At 41.9% G+C, this 24235-nt stretch overlaps 1 protein-coding gene across 13 annotated transcripts in view; it reads right to left on the bottom strand.

The window, feature by feature from the left end:
* FHIT (fragile histidine triad diadenosine triphosphatase) overlaps nt 1-24235 on the bottom strand; it is a 1430768-nt gene that overhangs the window by 176233 nt on the left and 1230300 nt on the right. For all 13 annotated transcript variants that reach the window (XM_059161363.1, XM_059161366.1, XM_059161367.1 and 10 more), the window contains one exon: nt 7170-7238. In XM_059161363.1, coding sequence (XP_059017346.1) covers nt 7170-7238 — 69 coding nt within the window. The remainder of the gene's footprint in view (nt 1-7169; nt 7239-24235) is intronic.

Genomic DNA, 24235 nt, shown 5'->3' on the forward strand with positions numbered 1-24235 from the left:
GTCACTGTATTACTAAAAACACAACTGCGACAGAAAGATCTCAGCAACGAAGACTTCTTAAAGCATCTTATCTAGCGTGATTTTATTGATTTCTGCTGGGATAGGTCTGTTTGGAGACAGGATTCACTGGGGAAGGCAGAAAAGACTCTGGGCAATAAAGCTGTATTCAGAAAACATGGAATGGTCTTACTTTGGTATGATGGATAGAATGACATTTGACTAACTTTTTGCTGCTTATTGTTTATTAATATGCAATTAAACACATTCAAATGAGAGAGGAGAGCAGTTCTGACAAGACTGGTATACCGTGGAAGTTGTCAAGGCCTATTTCAAGAAAAATCATAGTGGTGTCATCCTTTGCCTTGAGGTACATCCTATAGATACCTGTCCTTCTCATCACCAGCCACTCTTCTGCCTTCCTTCAGTGTTTTTCCTTTTGTATCCAGTGACTGCAGGATTATCCCTGGAGGTCCCCAGCCCACCATTATAACACTGCATGCTTCTCAACATTTCCTATGTGTAGAGTCAAAAGTAACTAACATGACTTGTATACTCCCTGAATTCTTATTTCTACTAGGAAAAATGGGCAGAAATAATTTTTAACCAGGTAAATGCTTCTTTGCTAACCTTGTGTTCCTCTCTCCAAGGGACAGAGACATCTGAGTAATAATCTGAGCTAGGAAAGGGTAAACCAGATGTCTACCCAATTCTCTTATACTTAAAACAGATAAGCAAAGAATATTCAGAGATCCACACAGGGAGAATTTGATGTCAAAGATAATTAAATTACCACTAACTATATATTTTTTATTGGTTATACAATATCCAGATTTTTGAGGTAGAAGTTCTCATAACATTATAATAACTTTGTATGGTGACAGATGATAATTACACTTCCTATGGCAAGCATCTCATAATGTATATGATTTTCAAGTTGCTAGGTTATACACCTAAAATTAATGTAATATTATATGTTAACTATGCTGCAATTAAAATTCTTTTAAGAAAAATTTGAAAGTTCTCATGAATTTAGAAGAACCCACAGTTTCTGTTTTATTATTTTTAAGCTTTTTTAAAAATTAATTTTGTGTGTGCATGTGTTCCAAAATTCATTGTTTGTGCACCTCACCCAGTGCTCCATGCAATATGTGTCCTCTTTAATATCCACCATCAGTCTCACCCAACCCCGAACCTCCTCCCCTCCAAAACCCCGAGTTTGTTTCTCAGAGTCCACAGTCTCTCATGGTTTGTCTCCCCCTCCAATTTCCCCCAACTCCCTTCTCCTCCCCATTTCCCAATGTCCTCCATGTTAGTTTCTGTTTTATTCTTAACAAGAGGTAACCAAGTTTTCATTCCAAAATTCTCAAACAGTAAAAAATGCATTACTCAGTATGAAGATATCATTGAACTCAAAAGGGGGGGGGAAGAAGCTAATTAACTGTCTCATTGAAACATTTCTTCCCTTTTGGAGTCAACTGGGGACCCATGGACTTTGAGCCCATTGTCAAATGGTGTGTGAAAGAGATCCAAGTTCAACAATAAATATTATAAGCAATATAATAGTTTTCTCCAGCCCTCAGGGCCAAATGACCTGCATTTTAGCAAATTGATTTTGTTCATGCATTGTGTTAAGCCAAGCAATTGTTTCCCATGACATGCTTGAACCCACAGTTGCTCTGTCTATGAAATTCATGGTTGAATTGTCCAATTGCTGATTGCTATTCCCATTTGCTTTAATAATAGTCACTTCCTTCGTCAGTAATGGGTTTTATATACAGTGCACAATCACAACCATTCAATGTCACCCATAAACATTTGATGAATTGTCTAATACAGTTATGAGACTTGCTTATTTGGGACACACAGCTAGGTTAAGCCTTACTGAGTTAATGAGATGATGTACCATGGCATTAGGCAATGGGTGTTTCCCTCCCCCACATTAGCTGTATGTTCTCTTTTAACCAAGGACCCATTTATGTCATTATCATAATCTTCATCAACTTGTCAAGATAATGGAGGGCCCACTGAGTTCAGAGAAGGCCTCACATAATTCATGGAAGTTTAAAGAGCATGGATATAGAAAGGGTTTGAGAACAATGGACAAATAAGATCTTCATGGAAAACATTACCAAAAGGACTTCATAAGAGATTTTTCCTTGAAAAGGGTGGAGTGTGAACTCATTTTTGAGAGAGAAAAAGGAGACTCATTCTCTGATATGAGGAAGATAAATTAGTGATCAAAATGCACAAAGACACATACAGGACAGAAAGCTTGAGGAAGAGCTAATAAAGATAACACCAGATAGGACAATCCAGATTGAAATGAAAGGAAGAGAATTCTGGAGGCTGCTTTCAGCAAATCCCACATCTGTATTTGTTGCAGACATGTGAGTCTAGATTTTGGGGGAGGCAAATGACTTATCAATGTTGACACGTGCCTCCCAGACTTCCTTAGCCATCAGACAAGGTTTATAATTACTTTGCTGTCCTTCTGACATGCGGCGATCTGGAACTGTGTGCACACGGATTTCTGACCAGCAGATTCTGTTCCATAAATTCTCCATTAAATTAGCCTCAGATGGCTGACATCACCATGTCAGAATCTCACCCAATGTAGGTCCAAGTTAATAAATTGACCCCCTGAAAAGCAAGATGTTCTCTCCCTTTAAATTATGTTAGGACTAGTAGAGAATGTCAAGTTCTTCTAGTTCAATGCCTCATTCCCTCATGTACTCATTAATTCAACAAATATTTCTTGGAGACCTCCTCTGCCCGATTAGGTCCCTATTCCCAAGACTCTACAGCATAGTGGGAACACAGACACTGATTACTAAGCTAAAAAATTATTTCAAGCATGGTCAGTATTAAGAAGGAAATAAATATAGTAATATGATAGAATTATTGTGGAGAAGATAAAAGATTAGTTATCTCAGATGGGCTGGGGGAATCCATGAAAAGAACCCTTCAAGGAGCTGATATTTGAGCTGAGATGTGGATGAAGACAGGAAGCCAGTGGAGGTTACAGGAAAAGGAAACATGAGTGCCAAGGCCCTGAGGTGGGAACAAGAATTATGTACTTGACAAAAGCAAGCAGTGAGGGAGAATGAAATGAACAAGAACTGGAGAGGTAGGCAGGGTATACTGAAGTTAAAGAACTTACCTAGGGCCATAGTGCTATCTATATGTGAGGAACCAAGGAGGTAAAACGGAAATTACAGGGAAGTGACATGCACAGTAGAGGAGACAGACAATCCTGTGGAGTGGTGACATTTGATAGGTAGAGAGAAGAGGTGCAGTCCATGAAATAGAGATCTCAAACTCAAATGGCTTCAGTGGCCAGATGGGTATCATAAACATATGAGGCAAGCGTTGCTAAGAGACAGGGAATTGGGGGAGATGTAGTGACCCAAAGAATGAATAAGATGCCCAACACCATTCAAAGTCATTAAAAAATATTTTGCAGGAAAAATAAAATACATATGAGGAGGCAAGCAGAGCCTGTAGGCCATCCCTATGCAACAGTGAACTGGAGGAAAAGTAGGAAGCAGGTTGAGAATGAGAAAAATCAATAGATCATGGTCACCCATACCTCAGAGGAGAACTACACTTATATTTCTATGAGCTACATAAAAAATTTTGTCCTATTAGGCAGCAACCCAAATGCTATTATTCTGATGACAACTACAGCAACAGCTCACACTAGTTGTTACAGAACTTGCCTAACCAAAAAATAAAGGGAATGATCCAATGGGCCAGATTGGTAAAGAGTGGAATCATAGAACCAAAAGGTCCCTCCAAGGACTGGATGTGGAAGTCCTCCTGAGGAATCATGGCCATCCACTCTGTGCCTGCATGGACCTGGGAAAAGGAAGCCCTCACATACCCCCAATCTCTCTCTCTCTCTCTCTCTCTCTCTCTCTCTCTCTCACACACACACACACACACACACGGCACTGTAAGTGTTTAGCAAGTTCTGTCAATTTGATCTATTATTATATGGAGCTGATATCTGGCTCCTTTTAGCCCCCAAACCCCAGATTTCTACCCCCTTCCCATCAAAGACACACAGATCATTTAATACTTTTCCCACCTACTGGCAAATATTTAGAAATAATGACTCTGTCACTGCCTTCCCCCTGCAAGTCCACCCTTCTCCAGACAAAATATCTCCACCTTCCACTACTCCCCAGATCAACATGTCCAGACTCTGCCATCCCAATCATCTTTCTGTGAACCTTCTCCAGTTTGTCACTCTCTCTCCTCAAACAGGGCCCAGGGAGAACCTCACATTCTTAGCCGATTTATAATCTGACACTCCTTTACACATCATTTTCTGTTTCCACAGTAGAAGGAGCACAATTGCTTTTTATGGAGCCCCCTCTCCTGTTGTCCCCATTCCCACTCCCCACCCTCCAAGCAAGTCTGTTTGCTGTATTTCATGGACAGATACATAATCTAGAAGGAGTGCTCCCATCAGCATAAAGAATGCTGTCCCTCCTCACTCCATCATTTCTGATTAAGATCACTCAGTCTAATGCACATTATGTCTTGTACCAATAATGCCTGTGCAATGCTTCATGTTTCTTGTGCCACTTTCTAGACATTATCTTATTACGTGCTGAAACTGGAAAAGTATATTTTTGCACAAAGAGGAAGATGAATCTGAGAATGAGTAATGAAAGGCAGAGGGAAAATTGGAAATCTGACCCCTGAAAAGAGTGTTGAATGGAAGCATCCAATGTCCTGGCTTTGAATATAAATTCTGCCTTTACCCACCAACTGCTAGTCCTTTGAAAAACAAAATTAATGATCATAATAAGAATAGAACCACTACCTATTAATAAATGCCTAGTAGGTACCAATCCCCACAACGAGCTTTTTAGGTACAGTATATCATATGTTTCGTACAACGAGCTTTTGAAGGGTGTTATCTCCATTTTTAAAGATAAAACACAGAGCTTTAATGCCTTGCCCTATGTTACAAAATTAGCAGGTAGCACTTGAATTTAAACCTAATTCTGCCTGTCTCTGAAGTTCAATCCCTTCATAGTTTTATACCACAATCTCCCTTAGTGGGTACTGTCTATACTGCAAGACTTAACAGTTAATTGAAAAAAAAAAATAGAACTCTTACTGTAATTCCATCTCCTGAGATGCTTCTCCAAATAGGTTGAAGCAGGAACATGTATTGCCTCATCTATGGGGCTAGAGATGCTGTGAGAGCACGCACACAAGGGCAAAAGAGTAAGGGAGGGGAGAAAGGACACATGCCACCCTCAGCATTGGACATCGTGTCTCAGACTGGGCTGAAATGTAGCCCCATGGCTCCTGTCACAAGTGCATTTAGAATATAAATAAGATTTCAAGGTGACAGTTCAGCTTAAGAAAACAGTGTTTTCAAGCACTTTTAATAACACTTTAGCAATATTCACTTGTATATAAATCATGTGCTAATTTATTCATTAAAATAGCCTGTACTTGGCAACATTTTATTAACCTTAGTTTATGTTAATAAGATCAGTACTCATATTTTTTAAAAGACGCATTTCTTTATAATTACTCCATAGTTCTGATTTTCTTCCAGCTTGAACTAAGCCCTTACTAACTCCAAGTCACATTCCACATCTAACGAAAGCAAGTTCAAATTATAATATTATAGGATAGAACTTTCAGAAAGTAGAGATTTGTGAGACTATTCCCAAATCTAGCCATAATCAGAATCTCCTGGGCACTTTCTTATGCTCCCATACTTACTGATAACAATGTGCCCCCACAATCTGCTGAGTCAGAATGTCTAGAGATGGGATCTTTGGGGAGTGGAGATTTGTAGCAATTGGTCCAAAAGCCAGTACTTAGGAATTTAGGAACCAAAAGCCAGTACTCTAGTTACTGGTGTGACGAGAAGGTTTCCACTCGGCACAGGCCTATTACAGCTCACAGGAGGCACAATATAGTGAGGGCTGTCCCAAAAGCATGATCACCAGTCACCTCTGAGGAACCAGTGAGTCCCAGAAAAATTAAGTGTAAGTCTCGTTATTAACTGATGACCTCTCATTCTTTATTTTAGGGTCTTGGTAGCCATTTCAATATCCAATTACTGCAAAGAAACACTACAAATACAAAAAAAGACACACTAATACAAAAAAAAAAAAAAAAACCCTACAAATATAAAACCAGGTGGAGATAATCACAGGGGTAGGGCCACACGATGAACAACCAAAATTTTTTTAAAAAATGTACTTGAAGCACTGTTCTCCAGTGGTTAGAAGAGTAGTGTCAAAAAGATGGCAGGACTGGTACCCCTTTCCTATCTGACACCTGTGGTAGACACAGCTAATCAATCACAGCATTTGTCTTTATTTCATCCAGAAACAGCCTCAAAACCCTTTCCAGGCAAGCACTGGGGGCACCTCTGCCATCTGATCATTTGGGGAACATATGTGCCCTTCCCTGGCTAGAATAAGTAGTTAAATTGAATCATCCATCTAGGATTTTACACCAGCATATCCATTATAGGTTATTTACCCCACATGGTGCACACAGACCCCCAAAGTTCCCCAGGTAGAGGACCGTAGGAGCAGATCGCCTTTCTACTTCGTCTCTATAAGTGGTTTCACATTTATATTTTTGAATGGAAATATCCAGAAATCAGTTCGCTGTTCAAATGTTTATGATACATGGGCAGCACTCCTATCATTCAAGCCAACTAGGTTCTGTGGATGATAATTCAAAGTTCCACTTTGAATAAATGTTATTAGGGGAGAGAAGCTGAGTTAAAATTAAATGGAACATTTGACTAGAAAAATAATCTATGAGTTGGCTTGATTTTCATTGGTCAGCAGCACTATAGATTTTCTCCTGTGGAGACTCTGGGCTATATCTCCACACAATCTTTAGTGTCCTTGGAAATGAGAGGGAGGAAATCACAAGGACACTTGGTTTCTGCCACATTTCATTTGGAAAAAAAAAAAATCATTATAATTCATTTGTCTTTGGTTCCTGTCATGGACATTCTTGGCTCCTTGGCTTCTCCTGCCACTTCCAAAGTCATATTGGGCAGAATCCCACATAAGTCCATAGATCCAGGGTGATACCTGGTTCATCAGCTTGATTTCCTCACACCGACAGCCCCTGTGATCACGCAATAAGATCAGAGAGAAGAGACCCACCTCATCATAGATGCTGTCATTCCTTTGAAAGTCTCCAGCCTTCCTCGGAAGAATGTGGATGTGAACATGCTGAAAATGAATGAGAGAGGAAAAAAAATGAAATGTGATTATCTCCCCATATATTTCTAGACTTGACAGTGATGCTCCCATGAAGCCCAATTACTTCACATTGGTTCCTGCTAGATTATTTTTCAGAGGAGGAGGATGTTCACCTTCAGTAACTGTATCTGAAATCCATGGAGAATAGAGAGGCCTAAAACAAGAGAGAACGATGTGGTGGCATGGATGAGAATTGGAGTGAAATGCCAGAACATTTTAGGGGGTCTGTGGAATTATTCATCGCTGTCAGTCTTGGCTATAGTTAGCCAGTGCTGTGAAGTGACAGGTGACCACAGTGACTCTGAAAGTGACAAGAAATGAGACTTGGCCAAGGGAGAATTGTGTGGGAGCAAATAAGTGACGGTAGCGAAGGGTGTGGGCCAAGTTACAGAATTAAGGTTTTTCCAGCAAAACTCATTTAAAAGTAATACAAATAGTTCTCCTTTATTAAACGTTGACTTATTGTGATAAGAAAGATCTACGCTTAGCACTGATCTCATGTACTGCTCTGAATAATCCCATGAGGCAACTTCTACTCTGAGAACCCCTTTACAGGTAAGGAAATCGACCCTCAGAAGTGGTCAAGGCCCCGCAGGAGGTGCAGTGTCTATGCAGGAACCCAGGGCTTGTGGCTCTTGTCCCCACACTCTTCATGAGCATCGACGCTCCTTCAATGAGTTCCATCTATTAAACAGCCTGTGTCTCCAGTCTATGAAAGCACCCAGGTAATAGACAGAGCTATGCTATTATGCAGAGATCGTGAATCAAGGCACATCGCATATCTAATTCAGTATATTCTTCAAGGCTAAACTGCCATTTGAAAGTTTTACTTTCCAAATAGCCTCTATTGTACCGCAGCTCAAGTTAAACCTCATTCCTGCCCTTGAGCTATGTTCCTGCGTTTATTACAAACCGTGGGGAGGAATGTGAAAATGAAAAGCCTAAATGTAGAGAGGCAGACAAAGAATCAAACTTAGTCCCTGATCACACCCACCCCTTCTTGATTACGGAGATCAGCCTCTGAGCTTCCAAAGGGCCTCTGGAGAATGTGAGATTAAGTGTCCCTGTGGCTTCGCTGCACAAGAAAGGGAAAAATGATATGCTATTAAAGCAGAGGTAGGGACAAGGCGGTCCAAGGTGAATGAAGGCAGAGGAGCTTCCCATCAGCCCCTGAGTGCACAGCCCCCAAAGAAGGACATGTTTTTGCCAGAATATTCTCCAGTCGATGAAGGCAGTCACGGATTGCTCAGTAACTGGGACAAATGTATACTTAAGTTACAAAGACTGCGTGAGTGTAGGAAGACAAGGGGAACAAATAAATGGGGAACACATAAATTTGCAAACTGCCCGTGGACCAAAGCCTTAGGAGAAAGCAATGGAGGATGCACTTGGGCTGGATATTCTGAAAGACACAAGCTGGGTGACTTCAAGGTGAGACCAGAAAAATGTCACAGTTCAAGGCAAGAGCCCACCTGGGAAGGAGGCTTCCCTCAACCCTTGCTTCCCACACCTGAAGCTCTCCTTCCCTCTCTCATTCTTTCCCTTTTCCTTTCTTCCTTTTATCCTTCCTACCTTTCTACCCTGCTTCCTGCTTTTCTTCCTTTCTTCTCTCCACCCACCCACCCACCCCACCATCTTCCTTGTACGTGGAATAATCAGATATTCCACACCAGGGCTCCGCTGTCCAACTGCCTGCTGTCAGCCCTAACCAACCACTTACTGTCCATGGCCCCTGCCTCAGAAGGGCCTGGATCTCTGTATCCGCAGCTGCAGCAGGAATGGGAACAGTGTCTACCCTACATGGTCATTAAGAGGATTCAAATCCGCTAAGTCTGGGGGAGCCTGAGTGGCTCAGTGGGTTCAGGCCTCTGCCTTCGGCTCGGGTCATGATCCCAGGGTCCTGGGATCGAGCCCCACATTGGGCTCTCTGCTCAGCGCGGAGCCTGCTTCCCTTCCTCTCTCTCTGCCTGCCTCTCTGACTACTTGTGATCTCTGTCTGTCAAATAAATAAATAAAATCTACAAAACAAAACAAAACAAAATCCGCTAAGTCTGTGCAAAGCATCATCAGCACTCAATACACATAGCTACAGCACTATTATCTTATTTTCTTTTTTGAATTATCATTTTTTTCCCCTTCAGACCAAGTAGAGATCACCTCCAGGGACTGGATCGCATGCTAGTAAGGGAGAGATTTAAGAAGCTCCGGGAGTGGGGGTACAGTTCTAGTTTGCAGCTGCAGCTCCTTTCTATTGCTTTGACTGGTAGTTCTCAAAGTTGAGCATGCATCTGCGCTTGGTGAGACACAGACCTCCAGGGCCCCCAAAATGTGCATTTCAAGCAAACTCCCAGGTGGTGACAATGTCCTCTGTTTAGGCTATCCATCTGGTTCCTGAGCTCTTTCCTGCCAAAAGTGACCAGAGGCACCAGGGTCACTCACTGTTTTGTCTGTTCTACTGGGTTATGGAAGACCTCCTATTACTAAAAGCTCCCTGGCTTCCTGCACTCTGGTCACCCTCTGTGCCTTATCCTTAAGGATAGGCTTGTTGTGGTGCACTAATGAAACAGTCCCGGCTATGGACTTAATATTATATTAGGGGAACCTCCAGAATCCAGGCCCATCCTATGTCTCCTTTTCTTTACCTTGTCTGGCTGGGACAGTATTCAGGGCTATCTCTATAAGCTCTGTTATCACCCAGTCCTGGAAATGTCATTCCTGATCATTGGTAGCCACTAAGATTTACTGTGACACTGATGACAACAAACAGCTCACCATATAGGTGATTCTCCCCAAGGGCACAGACCTCAACCCTGCCTGATATATTGATATAAATTCTTAAGTGACAGACTGATCACGAGATCCTGACAACACACTGGACTTCTCAGAGAAAGGAAATCATGATAAAGCCAGCTCACAACTTCACTATTGTGAACAAATACCATTACCACGGCCTTTCAATAGAATGGTATTCCAGCAAAACAAAACAAACAAAGCACTATGAATGGCACACATGGCGGTATTTGGACATAACTTGTCCTTAGTGAGTACATACAGAGCCTTGGTGATCACCACTTACCTTTCTAAGTGGTAGCAAAACTTATACTTAACAAAGCCCTCCCAAAATTTTACCAGGGTTTATTTTTTGCTAGAATTTAAATTTTGCTAGTGTTTCAAGCAGTTTAGCTGCTTGAGTTAGAAGAATACTTCAGAAAAGCCATGACATATTATTTCACACTAAAAAAGGTTTCATGGTCAAGTAAAATTTCACAAGGCTCATAAGCATATTAAGGTATTAGACAAGAACCACACTGAATGCATTTAATTATGTTCAATTAGCAACTGGGAAACTTATTTAATAATGGAGATCTTGGGTCCTTATTTATATAACATCTATTTATACTCTTCTAGTACGGTTATTCATGCAAAATTATTTATAACCAGGTACTACTCTAGGAACCAGTACCAAACAAGACAAAGTCCTTCCCCCCACAAACCTACATTCCAATAGGTAATGCAATATATACAAGTAAATAAATACACAATTTAATTGCAGGTAAAGATAAGTGTTGGGGAAAAATAAATAGTGGGCAGATATAAAAATTCAGAATTGGGACACTTAAACATTTGAAGTTTGGGAAGGAAAAAAAACTCAAGGATACGGTGAGGAAAGTCAGGAAAGTATCAGTGCTAGAGTTGAGAGAGGAAGAAATTTCAAGAAGGAAGGAATAATCATCAGTGTCAGTGTTGAAAACCTGAGTTGGTTTCAGTGCAATCAGGGTGATAAACAGTTAACTAAAAACAGAGTCAACATCATTAGTCAGTAGTGAAATACAAAGCAAAGCCACACTGAAAATATTGCCTTATATTCAACAGAATGGCAATTAAAGAGGAAAAAAAAAAAAGGCAAGACAATAACAAGTGTTGGCGAGAATATGGAGAATTAAAACCTTCCTACACTGTTGGCAGAAAGGTGAAAGAGTATTACTGCTTTGGAAAAGAGCTTGACACTTCCTTGAAAAGTTAAACAGAGTTTCCATGTAAACCCAGAATTCTACGCCTAAGCATGTGCCTAAGAGATAAGAAAACCTATGTCCACACAAAAACTTGCACATGAATATTTATAGCGGTATTATTCACAATAGCCAAATAGGGAAAGCCAACCAAATATCCATCAAGTCGTGAATGCATCAATAAGATGCAGTACAGCCAGACAATGGAACATGATTCAGCTATAAACAAGAATGAAGAACCATTAAGTCAAAGAGTTATGCTAAATGAATTATGCAACATGAAAGAAGCCAGGCATAAAAGGCCAAATATTGTCTGATTCCATTTGTGAAATGTTTAGAATAGGCAAATCCATACAGACAGGGAGTAGATTAGCATTTTCCATGGAAGAATGAGGAGTTACTGTTAATGGGCATGAGTTTCTTTTGGGGATGATGAACATATTCTAGAATTATTTAGTCATGATGGTTGTACAACATTGTGAATATTCTAGAAAAATTTGGAACTATACACTTTGAAAGAGTGAATTTGATGGCATGTGAATTATATCTCAATAAACCTATTATTAAAAAAAAAAAACAAAAAACTGATATGGATTAAGAGAGAGAGGAAGGTGAGGAAAGGGAGATAAACACAGACAACCATCTAAGGAAAAGGAGTCGTGCAAAGAAATCAATGGTGATATGGGCGGTGGAGGACAGAAATCACTTTTGTGGAAATACTGGCTGAAGTTTCCTCAGCCTACTGGTTTGCACAATGATCATTGTTATCTTCAGTACCAGAAATTGCTGTGAGCATTTATTGAAGGCTCGCTTCCTACCAGTCCTTAGGATGATTTGCACCATTTCAATGAAGCCTTCTAATACTCCCAAAAGGTGACTAACAAATTCATTACCATTTCCAGGTGCAAAGTAGGCCCAACAAGGTTAAGCAACTTGCCCAAGCTCCTGCAAGAGAGTGACCAAGCACTGAAATCTGAACCCGAGTCTGTCGTGACACCATCTCTTAGGAGACCACACAGCTTCCCCCACATACACACTCCAAATTCAAGGACACCTCGTTGCTGCAGCTCCTTGATGCCTCTCTCAAGCTCTGTGGTTTTTGAGTCATGTCTTTGACCACATCTGCAAGTCCTTTTGGGATCATGGGTTAGAACCGGCCTTTGCATAGAAATTTCAATTCACTTGGAGCAGTGTTATCTCCTGAGTTCCATTTCTATCTTACTTCCTCCTAGTTGGAAGACATGCCCGATATCATACAGATGAACGAAGTTGTTCAATGAAAAGTCTTCATTTCCCTCATTTATTAAACTGAAGTTCTTTCCATCAAGCAGGAGATCTACCTTTTCTCGGGCCCCTGTGCTTCAGCACATTTTAGCTTTAAAAACCCTGTTCTCTCTCAGTTTTCCTCCAAATGCGGATCTCTCTGAGTTTTCATACCCTGCCAACATTTTTGTAGGCTCTGCCTCTTTTGTGCTACGGAGCTTCTCCTTCCCTTTTGAACACACCTACTTTACCTCATACTCACTTGAGGATGGTCGATGTTGTCACACTGGTGTCTTTTGCCCTTGCTGGAATACAGTGCGTTTTCATTATAAGCAATACAGTCATGGCAAGGGGAAAGGGTGGGGAAGACTAGAGGGAGAGAGCTGGGCTCCTCCATAAATAGTGTCCTGCAACCACCAGCTGCTGCCACTTGAACCTCCTCACTCAGATCCACGAGTGACCTCTGAAGGCGAATCTGATTCTAAAGAATAACAAACACCACTGCAGATCATGGGCAGGGAATGACCCCTCCAGTATGTTCACACCCTGATCCCTGAACTTGTGAATACATTAGGTTCCTTGGCAAGGGAGAAGTAGGTTGTAGAAAGATTAAGGTTGTTAACCAGTTGCTGGTAAAAGGGAAAGAGTATGGACGATCTCAGATTATTCACCTGGGCCCAGGGTCCTTAAAGTGGAAGAGGACGATCATCATCTAAATGTAAAACACTGGGCTTCAAAGGCTACCATCAAGAAACTTGAAGAGTCAACTCACAGAATGAGAGAACAGTTTTGTAGATCATATATCTGATAGGGCCCGGTATATGGGACATATGAAGAACTATTACAACGTAAGAAAAGACAACATTCCAGCTAAAAATAGGAGAAGTAGGAATAGGCATTTCTTCAAAGAAGATACATAAACGGCAATAAGCCCATGAGCAGAGTTAGCCGGCCACCTTGTCTCAAGAACATCACCAAAGCCAGCCTCCTGCCTTTCCTTCTCTGTTTGCCTAGTAGAGGCAGGTGAGAATACTTAGAATCAGCAGAAGTAGGACTGCCTAGCAAGAACCATGCTGCTAGTTAGGGCACCACAGCATTTACTGTCTACAGTGGAACTTCTGAGCGTGAAAAGAGGCACTACAACTACACTGGCCTGTTTATGATGACAGGCCCAACCCTGGACTATTCCAAATACACCCAGACACATGTTTCACCCAAATGCTGGCTGTGTAGTTGGGAAGGACAGTGGTGTCACAAAGACAGCATGTAGACATCCCACCAAACTGCCCAAGAATCTCCACTCTGCCACTATGATCGATTTGGTGACCCTGGACAATTCACTGGTTCTCAGTAAGCCCCATTTCCTCCTCTAGAAAAATGGAGACAATCATAGCTCTTATGTCTTCGTGTTTTGGATGTGCTAATGTGCCCACAGCACTGTGAACGCTTACGAGAACATACTGTTTTCACAGATATGGTAGCTCCTGGTATAATTGATAATGACTTAAGAAGCGGATGGATGAATGGTGCGATAGTACAACAGATGTTTAAGTAAAGCATCTGACTCATGAGAAAAAAAAAGTCATTAAATGATGTGTCAGTGTTCTCTTTATAGAAAAGAAGCAGATTAATTTTAGGGGAATCTTCAAACCAGCGATGACATAGTCCACCTCTCTCGAGACACCAGGTCTTGAGACGGTTCAACTGACAGCCTCGGAATAACAGATGATGTGTTTATTTCCCCTTTTTGATACCCAGATTATATAGGTAAGCTACTTACATAAGAAGTGGGGGGAGCACAGAACTTTTTTGAGACCAAAAAAAAAAAAGTTCTATTTGGTGAAAACAGGATGTTTTGCCTTTTGGAAGTCAGGGAGGAGTAAGAGGCAGACATTGAAAATCTATTGTAATTTGAGAATTAGAATCTGTGGAGGAAGCTCAAGGAGTGAAAAAACTAGAGGCAAGATAATGGGCAGGGAGATTGTGTTAATTCCTCCTGCCCAGATGTTTCTCTCCACATGGCAGCCTCTCCACCGCCATGCTTGCCTCTAATTCACTTAGTAAAGGAAAATGGAAGAAGCCACTTGAAATGTAATTGTCTCTTGCTGTTCCTGTTTGGGCCTATTATACAAACAGTAGGGAGATTCCTCATTTTGTTTCGCGTACTGCGGTAGGATTAAAAAACAGAGGAGGAGGGGAGGTTCTTCCAACACCTGCTTTCTTAATGGATAGCGATTTCCTTGCCCCCAAAAGTGAGCGTTTTTTAAGCAAAGCGGTATATTTTCCTCAGCAACATCAGCATCTTATAGACGCATCGTTAAGACAGGAATGGGGACGGAGCTAAGCAACAACCCCCATTTCCCACTCTGAGTGAACAGCCCAGATGTCAGTCACCTTCGAGTTGTCTTCTCATTTGCAATCAGTGCATTGGTTTTACAAAGACAAGTGATAGAAACGGCCAGTTTGTCTTCCTGTGGGCCCTGTTTCGAATTGGTGAGCAATGGGTAAGGAAGTTGTTCGACTTTTTATGTGCTCGTTTTGTTCTGTGTTTCAGCAGAAGCCCTCTTTAAAACGAAGACAACAGAAAATCATCTACTGTGACCCAGTACTTCACTACGATGATGAGCTACTTGGGTTTGCCGTGCAGAAGATGGGGGGGAATAGATGGGCAAAACAGACGCCTTGAACATAGCTCTTGTCTGTTCAGTTCTCTGAGCTTCTGCTCTTATGAAGGAAAAATGGAAGAAGAGCCTTCCCATTATTTCTATGTTCTGCCCATTATTTCTATGTTCTGAGCTTATAGCCAGGAGGGAAAGACACATGCCCAGGCTCTCAGAGGGCAGGGACACTTAATACAGAAACAGATTCCATCATCTAGCTTTTATTTGACTTGAGAAGACCTTAATTTTTAGAAAATTTGAAATTTAAAGCTGTCTGGTCGCTAAAAGCTCCTTTAAACTCTCATTGTGGTTTGGAGCCATACATCATCAAAGCCGTGATGCTGAAATGATGTACTGTGCCCATATATCATGAGAGCACTGTCCTTCTCATGATGTATTATTCTAACTCACAAATGGCACACCATCATTGATGTATGGCTTGAAGACACAATTGTTAAGCCAAAAAACTCAATGGGGTCTCCACAAATTCTGGGAGGCTTTTTTTGTTTTGTTTTGTTTTTTAACTGAAATGGCTTTTTATCTTCTATTTTTTTTCCTTAAAGTTTCTCAACTTAACTGGGATGATCTGAGCACAGGAAAAACAAGGTGTTTCTTCTGTCTCATGAAAGGCATAGCAGTTGCTTGAGCATGGCTGACACTCTGAAGGAAGGGCACGTATTGCATGGAGCACTGGGTGTGGTGCATAAACAATGAATTTTTGAACACAGAAAAGAGATAAAATAAAATAAATTGGAAAAAAAAGAGAAAAGTTGACAAACTCAAGATTTATAAAACTGTGATAAACGCATGCAAATCTGGTCACTTTTCTGGCAGAAGGGCATGCTCATGCAACAACCCAGGTGAAACTTCAGGTAGACCAACTCAAGGACAAGAAAGTCTCCCCGTTCAGCCATACATGCGAGGGTTCTGTCTGCTGCTGGGCAGATAGAATGCCTTAGTGACAATTCCAGTAAAATGACTTTCAAGAGATTCAAAGAATGTCTCCAGATTTGTCATCCTTGATTTTTTTATCAGCAATTGTGGTGGCTTCTGTGTTTACAGTACCTATCCTTGATAAGAAAAATCTCACAATGTTCCTCCCTCTATATGGAGTTCCTTTCTCATTCCTTCTCTCCCATTTCCCCCCAACTTGTAAGAGCCAGTTCAATGCCACCTTCTCTGTGTACCCTTCAGACTCTCCAGGGCTCCTCTGATTTGTATATATCTCAAGGTTTGCTTTTTACTATAAAGTATCAATAATTACAGGTACTTCTCTTCCGTTAGTCCGGAACTCTGGGTTATTGCTGACTGCATTTTTCTTCTGATTATTTCCTTACCCCAAATCCTACATTCTATATTATGTAAATAAATCCTTGACAGGTGAACAGGTTGGATGGGTGGATGAGTGGATAGATGGATGGCTAGTAGGTGATTGCTAAGCCTTCTTTATTTGTTAGGTTGCTTTAGGAAAAAGAAAAAAGAAACCTCACATACATCGTTTCTCTTGGCTACTCTGGTCTTTTCCCTCTGCTTAAGCATTCCTGCACACACCAGGATATGGCCCGTGTAGAGCTATGGTGATTGCATTACACTTTCCTTTCTTTCCCAATCAATGGTATTTTTTGTTTTTACAAAAGTGTAAAAAGTTTGAAGGTCTTGTCTTTCCAGCTTCATGTAAGTCCTTTTTAAAAACTCCTCAAATATGCTTGAGTGTCTGGAGCAAATAGCTCATCCTGAAAACAATCAGCATTGCACAGACTGCCAAGGGGACGTATTCTTTGCTCAGCATTAACTTTAATAAGAGTCATTGTGGTTCTCTCTCAGGAGAAAAGAAGAAACCCACCCTTTCTTTGGATAACTTGTAACCTTGACAAATTAATTCCAGGATGTTCTCTTTGCTAGAAAGAATATCTAGAATATGTAATTTTTTTTATTTATACACCGTATCAGAACATTAATCCACAGAGTTATTCCCTCTGGGTATTTTTCTGTTGGGTATACAATAAAGGATTTGGATGCAAATGAAACAATTATGGCATTTTTCCTTGTCTTACTCATTCTGTGACAAATGCACATTGCTTTACTGTTTGCCATACACATAATTACAGTTCTTTAATTTATGTTTCAATAAAATGTATAATAATAAACATTTACTGCTCCATGAATAAACATTCAAATGAAGCCTCTAATGGAGGTTACATGTTTCGAGGCAGCTCTGTGGCTTTCTAGAAATCTTGCCCTCTACTTAATGAGCATCATTTCCATAATCTGTGCATTATTGCTTAAGCCTCCCTTTAGGAATATTTTACAAAGCAAAAAAAAAAAAAAAATTATGAAATATTATCAGTCCAAAGGGAAAAAAATGTTAAGGGGATTAGCAACTTGTCCTGTTAAAGGGACAGGACAAGCTTTCATGTCCCTCCAGAGACAGTGACATAGTAATTATGGAAATGGCTCTTCCTAATTATCTCACCAGCCGAGTGCATCACTACCATAGTTTTCACCTTTAATATCTGGTTTAAATAAAAGTGATGAGAAGCCCAGAAAGGTCAACCATGAAGGGCAAGCTTGTGCTACTTCCCTTTCTAGTGCTTACAGAGAGACTAGGAGGCAGACCTACAAGTTCACGGGACGTCAGGCTACAGCAAGATGGACACTCCTGGGTGGGAAAACAGACACATAATTTCAATATCAAATAATCACCCAGAAGTAACCGAATCCAGACAAGATCCTAAGCTGGGTTTCACTCTGATGGTGTCACACTTTATTTTCAATGTGAGTTATTTTTTAAGAAAATTACTTAATATAATTTTATGCCATTATCATTTCAAAAGGTTAATCTATTTCAAATAATTTTTGCAAATTGTGTTCCAAAAAGCAGGTGCTTTTAAAAATAACTAAAGGATAATGATATATTTCTTTTCTCTTTGTCCAACAGTGACAACCGGGTTGTTCAACCAGAGAGAAAAAATAAAAAAAAGTGCCAGATAAAATTAAGGAACAAAGATCCTTTGCGGTGTGATAAGACCTAGATACTCAGCCTCTGGGAGTAATGATGAAATGCGTCCCTTCATGACCTGTCAGCCTGCTTTATTGGTGGGTTGGCACACTATTTAAACGTTGTCAGGAGGGAATCATTTTACATAGTTAAAAGTTGTGTTTCTTTAATATGCATAAATATCTCTGAGTCCGCATGCGACATTTTGAGATGGTGCTGTTTACTTACCATAGGAACAGCAGCAAGCAGGGAAATGTTTCTAAGTGAACCTCCCCCTCTCCCACCATTTTGTGATTTGTTATGAATAATTAGTTCCTTGCTTTAAATGTTACCGCGAAATCTTTCAAAGGAACATTCTCTTTCCTTAACATGAGTTGAATACAAGATTTTCACCATTTCAATATGGCTATTTTCACATACGACTCCAACAAAATATAACATTCAGCATAAATAGAATTTAGCGCGATCCAAATTTTATCCTATTTCTCCCGTGGATTTTTTTTTTTTTTTCACATGCCGCTTTTCCCTTGGTACATATGCTTTCTTGTTTTCTAATGTTCCGGAATTCACAAATTAGGCAGAACCATCTTTTGGAGGGTAACATTTTCCTTCTAACTCAAGTGAGCAGGTATTGATTTGTGAGTCATGCTTTTAAAAAAGACGTCCTCTTGTAGGATGGGCCAAATCTGAACCCACAGATCTACTAAGTGGAGCTGCTGCTTCTTACAAATGTTCTACTTGGATACTCCATAGAGCACGAACTTCAGAAATGATATTCTTTTCAAAGTAATCATTGTGAAATATACCAGGAAAGAACCACCCCCACCTAATGCCCTGTAACCCAAGAGCACTGATTTGATAGCTCAAGACAGGATAAATGACTCCGATTAGGCCAATGATCCCCAGTTTTATCGGGACCTCCTCAATCATATCTCGGTTTGGGTCTAGAATGATGACACTGGGAGCAACCAGAGGACTGCATATCATCCCAGCCTGGCTCCCATACAAGGAGCCAGGGAGATTTTTGGGACCCTGTCTGGTGGCTTTGAGGCTCCAACGATGAATGCTGCTAAGGCAATAATAATAAAAAAGGAAACAGGCAGTGAGGAAAGTCCTGGAACCGTCTCTCGTTTTTCTCATAATATACTTTATTGTTCAATGAGACAGAGTGATTCCATAGGCAGTGCCCAGAAATTAGATAATATGAGAAATCAATAATGTTTCCTTTTCTGGGTGATTTCAGTGACTGAAGCCCTGGGATTTATGTTGACTAAACTCTTTTAAAATCCAGAACGGCACGGTGGCTAGCTTCCATTTCCACAGTTCCATGTGGACTGGCCATTAACGGAAGACACACTGCATTGTATCACCTAGTCCAATCTCTCCTGTGGGGGGTGGTGGGGGGTCATAGGTGCACCCAACTGCATTGGCAACGACTCCAATTTTCCAGGAATCTGACCCTAGACCTGAGTCTCCAGCGGTGAGCCCTTTAAGGAACACTTAGCAGGAAGTCTCCCCTTCATGGCATGGGTCAGACTGGGTTGTACAGGAGGTGAAGTGAGGTAAACCATCTATGATGATCTTCCCCTGCCTTTTAACCTTTAGAATTAACTTTTGGTCAAGGAGGGCCATTCAATGGCTGACCGTCCTGTTGCATGTAAGAAAACAAATGTTGGTGTTTAGGACACTGTTGAGCCCTGACTGCTGCCAGTGTTGGCTTAATTCATTAATGTGATGAACCAATAATCCATCTTTTAAAATGAGTTCACAAGCAGGCCATGCCAGGCCCATAGATGTGAAAGCTGGGGAATCACACATAGCCCCTGAGAAATGTCACACCTGCATCAGTGAGCAGTCCAGGAAGAGTATCCCAGATGGTGCTGAACAATGAAGGCTTATGGCCTATGCAGGCTGTCTAGTTCCCTCCATGGACACATAGCCACCACGTATAGATTTCAGGGTAAGCGTAGCTCTCCCTTTAAGCCTAGTGACAGAAGGTTCAGGTCCCTGGCCCCGCATCATGGGTTAACAATGTGCACATTCTGCAGCTGAACCCCCTTGGCCTCAGGTCCTGGTCCTGTCACTCACCAGCTGTGGCACCTGGACCAGTGGCACACCTCAGGGCTTCTGAGCCCTCCTTTGGAACATAAACCTCCTATTGGGCTTGCTGTTAGGACTGAATGGATGAGTACTGCAAAGTACTAGAACTTGACACCTATGAAGCCCTGAGGCAAGGGTCCACCAGCTGTCACCACTGTCGCAGCCCCTACCAGCCATCATTATTGCTACGTGACCACAAACACCCTCCTTTCTTTAAATTTTTAAATACTCATTAAGCAAGTCCTCTTACAACTCTCTTTTAGGTACTTCAAGCCCTTAAAAAAAAAAAAAAAAAAAAAAAAAAAAAAAAAAAGATTGTTGAAGCCTAATGTATAAAACAGACAGAAGTAGAAGCATTCTCCAGACACCATGGTGTGACCCCACACCCCTATCCTGGCCTCAAAAAACAAAACAAACAAACAAAATAAAAACAAATACCCTGGAGATTCCAAAGACCACAGTGTGAAAAACATTACTTTCAACCCACTGGGGAGGGAGACTGAAAGCAGAGAACCAGGTGTTTCTCCCCGCAGGATACAGAATTCAGGCAGCAGAGCTTGGTGGTTAGCAGGACCAAGCTCTGAAGTCAGGTGAAATCCCCATGTCACCCTTCACTTCCCAAGTGACCCTGGGAGAGCAGTTTTAGGTCTGTAAGCCTTGGGGTCCACAATTAGTAATGCAGCTAAGAAGTACCTTCCTCAATGGGCTACTGAGCAGGTTAAAGGAGACCCTGCACGGAAAGCCCCTCCCACATCTTCTGCCCCTGGAAGGCAATGCACGATCAATGTAGGTTGGCTATTATCTCTTAGGCTTCTGCTCAGGTACCATTACCTCCTGCTATAGAGTGAATGTTTGTATGCCGCTAAAATTCATATGCTGAGATCATAACCCTATTCCCCAAGGACATGGGAGGAGGAGGTGGAGACTTGGAGAGGTAATTAGGACACAAGGGTAGAGCCAGCATGAGCAGGATTTGGGACTCCTATTTGTGGAAGAGGACTTTCACCAGAGCCTGCTCTGAGGATGCCATTATCTAGGATTTCCCAGCCTCTGCAACAGTGAGAAATAAATGTCGCTTTTTAAGCCACCCAGGCTATGGTGTCCCGTTACAACAGCCCGACGGAAGATACCTCCTTAGTGAGGACTTCTCAGTTCCTTCACATTAAAGAAGCCCCACTGTTCCATAGTCCCCCCCCCCATTCCTTACATAAAATGGTAATCTGTTTTTATTTTTTCATTTTTTGACATATTCAGAGCTGGGATCCCATTACCTGAGAACATGCCTAGCACATAGTCAATAGATACATGGAGGATTTGACTGCATTAAGAGAACTAGGAGGAAGAGGAAGAGGAGAGAGGAAGCATCCCAACTCAATCTTCAAGAGATCATAGGAATTCTACTGGACCTGAATCTAAGAGGTAGAAATCCTTAAGGGAAAAACAAAAACAAGACTGATGGCATAGACTTGTGCACATGATGTCATAAGGTGACCATTCTCTAACTGTCTACTACTTTTCATGGTAGGGTAGTTGCTCTGCTGTCAAGGCACAAAAAAGGTGGGGGGGATGGGTGATTCAAACCTCCTTGGGGTGGGCCACAGTGAAAGTCCTGCCAAAGATGCCAGGATGCAGCTGGGACACTAATGTCCTCACTGGCCTTGTCTCCTTTTCTTCTGAAGCTTCTCTACATTACGACCTCTCTCTCTCTCATACTCTCTTTCTTCATGGCTGGCTTTATTTTGTCCATGGCAATGTCCTCCATATAATACCAAATATTCTCTTCTATCTTAAAACATTTTGTAGCCTCTGATGTGGGTATGATGTAGTTACACATCTATAGCTGGGATTCTTCACTGCCGTTGTGTCTACTTTGTGGACCTGGGTAATATTTGGATTCAAAACATGATATTATCCATTGGAGTGGCTGGTTAAGGGGACAAGGGCTGTGCTGGAGTGGGGTGGCTGAATTGGAAAGAGTTGGGAACTGGGAGTGTGTGTTTTGGGAAGGGGGGATGCTTGGAGATGCCATGTTACATTTGATGGGAACTGACTTTCAACTGCCTGGAATTTTCCCTTGACTTCCTGGCTCCAGAACAATCAGTAAAATCTCAGGTCTTGGGATCTGGATTCTTCTCATGAATTCTGTCTTATGCCCCAAAGTGGCCTCAGAAAAAAGAGGTAGATCCTGGCAAACCATTCAGACCACCACCATCAAGGAGGTTGTAGGGCTTTGATGGAGGGACTCCAGCAGCTCTCTTTCAAGCCTTATGTCAGGCTTTACTCCCCTCCACCTCTCTGAACCCCTCACTTGGGTTGCCGCTCCCCAGACATGCATCCATATTTAGCCTCTCAGCCTGAATATTTACATGGGGCCCTTCCTACAGGCTGCCCATCTGGCTCTTAGGCAAACATCGGCTTTGTCCTCCATCTTTTCAGAGATCCTTGGAATCCATATTCTGGGCCTCTCCCATGAATTTCCTTCTTCCCAACATTCCTGTGCCCAAACCTGATGCCCCAAACCCAGCTTGGGCCCAGGTGTCATCTTCCCCTCCTCACCTGTTTGTGGGTGACATTTATCAGACTCTTGGCTTAATAGTCAACCGACAATGGGGATGGTCAAAGGACCTCTCATTTTCAAGAAATAGCAGCTTTTCCTTGAATAACAGAACAGCAGTTCTCCTTCCTCCAGAGCGGCGCTTTCCAGGACCCCAGCTTCCCGGTTCCCTCTCTTGTCCCCAGCAACTCACTCTTCTGCTGGGACTCTTACCTGGGGGCTCTGCCTCAGGGACTGGAGACTTAAATTAGTTCCAACCAGATGGCTTAGCCTACTCTTTGCAGCAGAGGCCCACGCTCCTATTATACTAGTAACAAGAAAAATAAGGCATCACAATAAATCTGCAGGTACATCCCTGAGAGCACACAGCTTTGCTCAGATTTTACTCCTTGCGTCGGAAACCCTTGCCCAAGGCAGGCAGCAAAGCAGAAAATGCCAATTGCTAGGAGACGGGGGCTTGGGGCTTAAAGCAGGAGAAGGCTGGCGGGTGCCAAGCATTTTCAGGTTGACAGAAGTCAAAGAATTTTTTTAGGACTGGGATCATAGGGAGATTAGGCAGCTGGGTAGGAAGCGGACAAAGAAATATTCTCAACCTCAAATAAATCAGCATGGAAATTGGAGGATTTCGATCTCAGGGGCAGAAAAGGAAGAAGAACAACTAACACCTGTTCTATTTGAAATGCACTCCGCACCCTTTTCCCAGCCTTTCTCTGCATGGAATATAAGGAGTGGGGCCCTTGGGGACTTGAGCTTCAGTGAGAACCAAAGATTGCAAGTGGAAATCAGGGCAACTCCATTCTCCTCAGCTAATTACAGAAGCCGCTTCCCTGGCACCTGGGTAAAGGCAGCAGGGCTGCCCCCCACACCTGCCACGGTTCACAGTGGGTTTTTAGAGACCTTGCCACCCTCTCGCAAGTACAGAGATCAGCCCTGGAGGGGAAGAAGGCTCTACCACAGGAATTCCTCTTCGGCTACACAGATGTCCCAGCTCAACAGAACTTACACACCCCTGCAAGCCCCAGGCAGCCCAAGGAAGAGGACAGTGGGGACAGATGTGGCTCTGGAGCTGGACTACCTTCGTGGGAATCCTCACTCTAACCACTTACTCCCTGTCTGACCTGGGGCGAGCTATCTGACTTCTCCAGGCCCTGTGTCCTTGTCAATAAGACAAACACATGATTTTATAAATCTCACAGCATTTCCCCCTCCGCCCCTTAGAATTAGGAATTATTACATAAAATAAGTCCTTAGCAAAGGCCTAGTGCACAGTAGGTACTCTCTAAATGTTCACTCTGATTATCATTTTTATTCTACTGCTAACTTAAAAAAATGTGCTTTACTCTGAGAGCATTACAGAAAGGAAATTGCAAAACCAGTGAAGA

The sequence above is a fragment of the Mustela lutreola genome, chromosome 2 (assembly GCF_030435805.1).
Source record: "Mustela lutreola isolate mMusLut2 chromosome 2, mMusLut2.pri, whole genome shotgun sequence".
Lineage (NCBI taxonomy): Eukaryota > Metazoa > Chordata > Mammalia > Carnivora > Mustelidae > Mustela > Mustela lutreola.